The 9,152-nt window shown below is 46.5% G+C and overlaps 1 protein-coding gene across 1 annotated transcript in view; it reads left to right on the forward strand.

Annotated features, from left to right (window-relative positions):
• Positions 1 to 8,437: 8,437 nt before the first annotated feature.
• Positions 8,438 to 9,152, forward strand: part of LOC112815509 (transmembrane 9 superfamily member 2-like) — a 78,644-nt gene continuing 77,929 nt past the window's right edge. The window contains 1 exon segment of the mRNA XM_073885663.1: positions 8,438 to 8,785. Coding sequence (XP_073741764.1) covers positions 8,603 to 8,785 — 183 coding nt within the window. The 5' untranslated portion in view covers positions 8,438 to 8,602.

Raw genomic sequence — 9,152 nt, forward strand, 5'->3', positions numbered from 1 at the left:
AAGTTTTCATCATAAGAAAAAAATTTTTGCAAGGGGCCTGGTGGGCTCTTGATCTCGGGGTTGTGAGTTTGAGCCCCACATTGGCTGTGGAGATTACTTAAAAATAAAATTTAAAAAAATTAAAGAAAGAGAAAAAAGAAAAAAATTATAACTATGTATGGTGATGGATGTTAACTAGATTTATTGCGGTGATCATTTTGCAATGATTTCTGTAATACAGGGATCTATGTATCCTTCGATAACAAGTTGATAGTGCAAAAATATGATTGTCAGGTCAGAAATTCTGTAGTACAAAGGGAAAAACTAAAACTCTTCCCTTTCACTCTATGAGAGTATATGAATTACAAGAATAATTACTCAAAGGGGAAGCCTAACCTTCAAAGTGTTAAACCCGTGAAGTCAAGGTACTTTAATGGCGGTAGGTGTGGATAGAAGGGGAATATCCAGAGTTCACGATCCACCAGGTGGGGGGGTGAGGGGGGGAGACGGAACTGTAATACAGTGTGAAAGTGACACATCAGAAGTAATACATAGAGTACAGTGGGAACATATTCAAGGGACACTTAATCCAACTCTCTGTGTGGGTGTGAGGCGGTGGGATATGTGTAGTGTTGGGGGGCTGTCAGGGAACATACACTGGGAAAAGTAGCTTCCAAATTATGAGCTGAAATATAGGATCAAGATTTCAGCCAAGCAAAAGGTAGGAGAGGGGGGTGAGCATCCGCAGAGCGTACTAGACCTATGAACAGCAAGGATCAATTTGTTTAGAGGCTAGAGAGACTGGCCTCTTCACATAACTAAAAGTAATTCTCTGGAGCAGGATCAGAGTGATTGTGGGAGTGGAGCTCCATCCACACCAGAAGGTTGATGCCAGGGAGGTGTGTGTTGGGGGCTGCGGGTTAGGTGGAGCAGGCCATGCTAAGCAAAAATTGGACTTAACCCTTAGGGCAATGGAGAGCCAGCAGGAGAGTTTTTCAATTTTTTACTTCGAGATAATTTTAGATTTACAGAAGTGTTGCAAAAATAGTACATAGAGGTCTCATACACCTTTCGCTGAGCTTCACTTAATGTGAACACCTTACATAACTATGGTACAATGATCAAAGGAAGAAATAAGCATCTGTACAATGGTATTAAGCAAACTAAGACTCCATTTGGCTTTCACCAATTTTTTCACTAGTGTCCTTTTTCTGTGCCAGGATCCAATCTAGCCCCCCCCCGCCCTGCCACATTACATTTGATTTGTGCAGCAAAGGATTATTTATTTATCTATTTATGTTAAGGATTTTATTTATTTGTGCGCATGTGCGCGCGAGAGAGCTAGCAGGAGAGCACTAGCAGAGGGGAGCGGGAGAAGCAGGCTCCCCACTGAGCAGGGAGCCCAATGCAGGGCTCCATCCTGGGACCCCAGGATCATGACCTGAGCCGAAGGCAGACACTTCACCAGCTGAGCTACCCCAGCGTCCCAGCAAAGGATTTTTTTAATTTTAATTTTTGTGAAAGTAATCTCTACCCCCAATGTGGGGCTTGAACTCATGACCCTGAGACAAAGAGTGGGGTGCTCTACCAACTGAGAAGGCCAGGCACCCCTGTGCAGCAAAGGATTTTAAGGGGGAGTGTGAAATGATGAGATTTACACTACCAGTTTGAAAGAAACCTATTTAGATTTTGGGGGACCTGGGAAGGAAAAAGTAAGTCAAGGCCGGAGGCCCAAGGGAGAAGCTAGACTGATGCTGTCAGGACACTGTGAAAAATATGATGTCGCCTCTGGGGCTGGCACATTAGTTCTTTTTTTTGATGTTCCAATATGCTGATTTAGAAACATGGCTTAAATAGAGCATGATTTCACTGGGTCACAGTATTCCTTTGTTCTCCTACTGAATTTTGATACGTACATGTCGAAGTGAACTGGAAAGAGGATGGGAACTGTCACTTGGATATCTTTAACTCCAAATGGTTGGAATTGAGGGGGAAAATGTCACTATGAAAGACGAACCATTAAAGATCTAGTTGCTGTATTCATCCATCTTACGCATTGTCTGTAGTGCAGCCCAAGGCACCCACTTTTGTGAGGTGTCATTCCTCGCATTTCTCTCCTTTTTCAAAGTTGTTTGAGTGACGCTGCATATCACAAATTTCATGGTTGAATCTCTCTGTGCACCACTGCCAAAGTTAGCTCCTAACTTCAGGTTCATATGCTTCACTCAAGCTTTTACTTGCGTGTTTCATAGTTGATGTAGCTGTCGAGTTTCCAGCTACATAAAATGAGTTTCTTTTTTATTACCACTTGGTACTTCCTTTTATTTTTTTATAAGATTTTATTTATTTATTTGAGAGACAGAGCATGAGTGGGGGGAAAGAGAGAAGCAGACTCTCCGCTGAGCAGGGAGGTCCCCTTCCCCCCCCCCCCCCCCCCCCCGGCTCCCCCGCGGGGTTCGATCCCAGGACCCATGACCTGAGCCAAAGGCAGATGCTTTTTTTTTTTTTTTTTAAGATTTTATTTATTTATTTTACAGAGAGAGACACAGCAAAAGAGGGAACACAGGGCGCCTGGGTGGCTCAGTTGGTTAAGCGACTGCCTTCGGCTCAGGTCATGATCCTGGAGTCCCGGGATCGAGTCTCGCATCGGGCTCCCTGCTCGGCAGGGAGTCTGCTTCTCCCTCTGACCCTCTTCCCTCTCGTGCTCTCTATCTCTCATTCTCTCTCTCTCAAATAAATAAATAAGATCTTAAAAAAAAATAAAAATAAATAAATTATATGTGAAACGTGTGTTTAAAAAAAAAAAAAAAAAAGAAGGAACACAAGCAGGGGGGGTGGGAGAGGGAGAAGCAGGCTTCCTGCGGAGCAGGGAGCCCGATGCGGGGCTCCATCCCAGGACCCTGAGATCATGACCTGAGCCGAAGGCAGATGCTTAATGACTGAGCCACCCAGGTGCCCCTGGCACTTCCTTTTAATTCCATTATATTTCAGAACTAAATTAGACATCAGGGGACCTGCTTCCTAGCCTTGACTTGGTCCTCTATTACTGTGTGACCTTGGACAAGCAAACTCACTACTCTTGGCCTCGGTTATCTCACATAAAATAACTACCCTGCCTACCTTACATGGGCACTGGGAGGATCTATGCAGGAACTATGCAGACTCTACTGCTGTAAATAAAGGGGGATTATCCTGATTATCTACACTTACTCCCATCTTTTGATTGCATCCTCTTTTGACTTCTAAATGAAGTAAAATACGTAAAAATCCTGCGGCAGTGTAAGTTACATGGCATTCATTCTTCCCTCTTTTCATTTATTCTGAATCAATGTATTATGCTTGTTGGGGAGCAAAATTTGACACCCCAGAATGTGTCTCTTAGGCATGTGGATTATTTTAGTCTGATTCTTTTTTTCTTTTCAAAAATTTTTTTTAAATTTTATTTATTTAAATAATCTCTGCACCCAACATGATGGGGCTTGAACTCATGAGCCAGAGATCAAGAGTCGCAGGCTCCTCTGAATGAGCCAACCAGGCACCCCTAGGCTGATTATCAAGAAACAGAAGAGGGGCTCCTGGGTGGCTCAGTCGGTGAAGCGTCTGCCATTTGGCTCAGGTCATGATCCCAGGGTCCTGGGATCGAGCCCACGCATCGGGCTCCCTGCTCCACGGGAAGCCTGCTTCTCCCTCTCCCGCTCCCCCTGCTTGGGTTCCTGCTCTCGCTATCTCTCTCTGTCAAATAAATAAAAAATCTTTAAAAGAAACAGAAGATTGGGGAAAGTTTTCTTTTCTCCTTTTTTTCAGCTTATTTATTTAAGTAATCTTTACACCCAACATGGGGCTTGAATTCAGGACCCTGAGATCAAGAGTTGCATACTCTTCCATCTGAGCCAGCCAGGAGCCCCAGGAAGTTTTTCTTTTTCTTTTTATCTTCCCCTTAACTGCCTAAAAGAATCTTGGGGTGCCTAGGTGGCTCAGGCAGTGACTCTTGATTTTGGCTCAGGTCATGATCTCAGGGTCATGAGATAGAGCCCTGCATGTTGGGCTCTGCACCTGGGTGTGGAGCCTGCTTAAGATTCTCTCTCCCTCTGCACCCCCCCCAAAAGAATCTAGATAGAGGACCTGTTCTAGAAAGGGAGCTACAGTGACAGATAACTATAGTATAACATAATCTAGGTGTGACAGAGGAATTTAGCAAAATCTGTTAAAATTCTTTGTGTCCCATTGTTTCTGTATGGCCTGGCAAACATTTGTTTACAAAACATTTGCTCTTTTTCAATTTCTTGTGAATTGCCTGCCTTCCTTTTGAAGCCCCAGACCCCTACCCCCTTCTCCTTAGTCCAGAATGACACATATACGTCATTTTTCCTGTTTTTGAAATCTCTCGTTTTGTGGATTCCCCATATGTACGTAATTTAGATTTTTCTCCTGTTAATCTGTCTTATGTCAGTGTAATTCTTAGACCAATTAAAAAAATCTTGAAGCATAGAGAAAATTTTTCTTCTCCAATATGCTCTTACCAAGTGCTTGGGTCTGTGCTAGGAATATGAAGACAAAAAAAAGGATCTTGTGCTTAAGGAGCTTACTTTCTAGTAGGGGGCGAGAGACAAGTAAGGAAATAAAATGAATAATGTATTCTTCACTTTCCACTAAAATACTCCTAATGGCATAGAAGGGAAAACCCATGTCTCCCCGGAGTTTGGGGCATAACCTACATTAAGAGATTAATTTCTTTGAACTTCATCTCTTTTTAAAGTTTTTATTTTAATGGGTGCCTGGGTGGCTCAGTTGGTTAAGCGACTGCCTTCGGCTCAGGTCATGGTCCTGGAGTCTTGGGATCGAGTCCCGCATCGGGCTCCCTGCTCGGCAGGGAGTCTGTTTCTCCCTCTGACCCTCTTCCCTCTCGTGCTCTCTGTCTCTCATTCTCTCTCTCTCAAATAAATAAATAAAATCTTAAAAAAAAAAGTTTTTATTTTAAGTCCAATTAGTTAACAGTGTAATATGAGTTTCAGGTGTACAATATAGTGATCCAACACTTCCATACATCACCAGGTCCTCATCACAAGTGCACTCCTTAATCCCCATCACCTGTTTCCCCCACCCCCCACCCACTTCCCTTATAATCATCAGTTTGTTCTCTATAGTTAAGCCTGTCTCTTGGTTTGCCTCTCTCTTGAATTTTATCTTCTAAAAGCCTTGCAAATTTTGCATTCCACACTACAATATAGCCCCATTTGTTTTTTTGTTTGTTTGTTTTGTTTTTACATATTATCCAACCAAGTGGGGTTTATTCTGGAAATACATGACTGATTCAACATTTAAATACCAATGTAATGCATCATATTAATAACCTTAATAAGAAACACTGCCAAAAAATTGGATAAAATTCAATATCTAATCATGATAAAAACTCTCAACAAACTAGGAAGAGAAAGGAACTTCCTTAACCTGATAAAGGACAAGTATAAAAAACCTATAGTTTGGGGCCGCCTGTATGGCTCAGTCGGTTAAGCGTCTGCCTTCGGTTCAGGTCATGATCCCAGAGTCCTGGGAATGAGCCCCTATGTGGGCTCCTTGCTCAGCGGGGAACCTGCTTCTCCCTCTCCCTCTGCCTGCCACTCCCCCTGCTTGTGTGCTCATGTTCTCTGTCAAATAAATAAATAAAATCTTTAAGGAAAAAAAGCCTATAGCTGGTATCATACTGCATGGTTAAAAACTGAATGTTTTCCCATTGAGAAGGAGGACAGGTAAGGATGTCTCCTCTTATTCAATATCCTATTGGAAATCCTATTTAGTGCGACAAGGCAAGAACAAAAATAAAAGGCATAAGAATTGGAAAGGAAGAAATAAAACGGTCCCTAGTTACAGGTGCCAGTCAGGCCTCACTCTAGAAGAGGTCTTCAAATTGGCGCATGGGGCAGGGGGAGCCTTGGAGTTGGGCAAAGCCGGCCTGCCTAGTGAATGGCTTGCACATTGTGGGGGGGGGGGCTGGGGGGGGGGAACAGAAGACAACTTCTGGAGCACAAGGAGCACAGAGAATCCACCAGAAGGAGCCGCCTCCATTTCAGGCCCAGCAGGTGGATGGAGGTGGTGACAATCACTCAGTGGGGACACCCGGAGGGCTGTGTCTTATTGCTGAGAATGGGGACGTAGCCTTCGGTGCTGCTTCGCTTCTTGAGTTTAACAGACACGGCGCGGCGGGGAGCTTTAATGGAAGACCTCAGTCACAGTTGGAGCTGTAGATGAGGACGGGGATGGGGGCAAAACAGATCACGAACCGGCTGCTCCTTCCTGCTTCTTTGTCTCCTGCGTTTGCGGAGGGGCGGAGGCCGGCGTCCTGTAGGTGACCCGGGTGGCACACCGGCCCCGGGAAGCCCCGTCGCCCACGGTCCCCACACTCGGTGAGGCGCCTGTGCTCGCTCAGTAGGGCGCCGAGTCCCCGCTGCAGTCCCCGCCCGCAGGGCCCTAGCGTAGCCGCTAGACGCCCGCGCCCAGGCCTGGGAGGCTGGCCAAGCATCCCGTTTATTTAAACACGTACACTTTTTCAGCCACAGGCTGCCTGGAGAGGGGTGGTAATGTAGTGGTAAAACGCAAGATTTGTATTCAAGCTCTGGTGACTTCTAATCATGACCGCTCTACAGCTTCCCAGCTCCTCTTTCCTGTTCCTCTTCGCTAAAGTGGTGCCCCTTCTGATCACCTTCTCCTGTTCTCCAAATCTTTACAAGGGCTTCTCCAGTCCGCGTGGTTAAGTTCGTTCTCCCCTCTCTTACAACGCCCCGAATTCTGATCATTGGTACATTTTCTCCTGCAACTTTTCCTGCTTCTCTAGTTCAAGAGTTAACTCGCTAAATTCTACTAGGCCTCTGCTAACCGCCAGCTCTCTGCCTTTGTTCTGCCTGGAATCGCCGGCTGCCAATCAACAGAGGACGCAGACCTCTCGGAGCGAGGGAACTTGGACAGAATGGCCAGGCGCACTCGGCTCAGCGTAAACAAGCGACCTCTTGTTCTCCAAAGATCTTGACAGACCAGGAGGCAAAATGATCAGCTCTTCTACTATCTTTGTTGTATGATACCTACACTACTGCCTAGGTCCAAATACAAGCACTTTGCATTATAGGACAGCACAGGGAGCGGAAGGTGAGGGCGACGAGGGTTCTTACAGAGGTCGAAAAATAAGATCCCCGCCGCTAAGTGAAAGAAAACTTTCAAAGACTAAGAGCAGCACTTCCCTCTCCCTCCCTCTTCTGTAGCCTTTCCCCCTCCTTCCCCAGACTTGCGCTGTCCAATAGAAATGGAATGCCTTGTGGAATCACTGTTGTACACCTGAAATTGATGTAATATTGTGTGTCAACCACGCTTCAATGAACATATTTAGGATAAGTCCACCTGGCATTCTCTAGGATGTGATTATTGTGGTTTTCTTTGTGTGTGTGTGTGTGTGTGTGTGTGTGGTTTTAAGGTGAGTTTTAAAATTTTTCAGATTATCATTGAATCATAATAAACATATTCTGCTTAAGTCATGAATGTGAAATAAAAGTTGTGTCTCCCAGGTAGGAATGATGCTAGAACTTATTTCACATTGAGCGATACATGTATCATCACAGACAACATAAAAATACCGAATAGCTGAACTGGTTAATTGGTAACACTGCATGGCTTTGTTTTGCTGTAGTATTTTTGCAGAATTTATTTATATTAAAAATTGCTTTAACGAATAAAAAAGAAATATGATGCGAGCCACGTGTCATTTTAAATGTTCTAGTAGCCACGCTTTATTTTTATTTATTTATGTTAAAGTAGCGTCCACGCCCAACATGGGTTTGAACTCAGGATCCTGAGATCAAGAGGCCCGTGCTCTACGGACTGAGCCAGCCAGGCGCCCCTAGCAGCCACACTTTAATAAAAAGAAACAGGTGAAATTAATTTTAACAATGTTTTCTTTAACGCAACTAACCCAAAATATTACCATTTCGAAATGCAATCACTATAAAAATGCAGAGGTTTGCATTCCTTTTTCCAAACAGTCTCTGATACTGGGTGTGCATTTGACACTTACGGAACATTAATTTTGGACTGGCGGCATTTCAAGCGCCTAATACCCACCATCCTGGACGGCTTGGCCCCGGAATTCCCCCTCTTTCTCCTTCTTGTCCCACCACCCCGCAGGAAGAAGTGAAGATGGTGGGGGGGAGGTAACATTGCTACTTTGGGACTGAGGCAAGCGCGGGGAGGACACCTCACCCTGTGAAGTTGTGAGGTTGCGACGCTGAGACCTCTCAGCCAGCCTCCCCTGCCCCCCTCCCCCGCTCGGCGAGGAAGCTCCAACCGCAGGAAAGTGCCAGGCTGCGGGTGGGGGATGGGGGGAGTGGGAGAGATGGGTGGGGGGGAGGTGGAAGACGCCGCGCAGAGCCGCACGCATGCGTACTGCGCGCGCTCATAAACGCAGCCTGGCGCCCTAGCAACGTGTTCCAAGCCACTGTCTCGTCGGAATAAGTAGCTTTCCCCGGAGTTCTAGTCCCACCAGTCGATCTTGGCTCGTCCCCGTCCACGGTTCTTTCTTGTCATTTCCGTTTCTCCCCTCCACTGGTTCGATCTCGCCCGAGCCCAGAGCCGGGCTCCTGAAATGAGTACTCGTGGTTTCCGCGTGGGAACCAACCCTTGCAGCTTCAGGCTCGCCCTCCCCGGGCTGAGGTGGCTGCTGGGGCTGTTCCTGGGGCTTCACGCCACCCGCAGCGCGGCCTTCTACCTCCCCGGGTTGGCTCCAGTTAACTTCTGCGAGGCGGCCCGAGAGACTGCAACCTGCAAGGTGAGGACCAGTGGGAGAGGCAGAGATGTGAGGGGAAGGCTTTGGGTAGGGGTATGGGGCACACCGGGGGAGACCACGGTCTCGAGCTCTTTTGCCTCCGACCCAGAATGCCAAAGCCCTCTCTGTGGGTGTGGGTTTCGGCGTCTCTGTCTCTGAGCCTCGCACGTGGAGGATCCGGGCCTCTCTTTTTCTCAGATTCTCTTTCCCTCTCTTTTGGCTCCTCCCCTTACTCTCCGTTCGTCCAACTCCCGCGCAGCTCTTCCTTCGTCCTCATAGCTCCTCCTTCTCCCCCATTTCTCTTGGCTCCCTCCCTTTCATCTCAGCTTTTCCTCTTCTCCTCCCTCTCCGTTCCGCCCCTCCCTTCCCC

Source organism: Callorhinus ursinus, unplaced genomic scaffold, assembly GCF_003265705.2.
Source record: "Callorhinus ursinus isolate GAN/ISIS: 27379988/994484 unplaced genomic scaffold, GSC_fseal_2.0 scaffold64, whole genome shotgun sequence".
Lineage (NCBI taxonomy): Eukaryota > Metazoa > Chordata > Mammalia > Carnivora > Otariidae > Callorhinus > Callorhinus ursinus.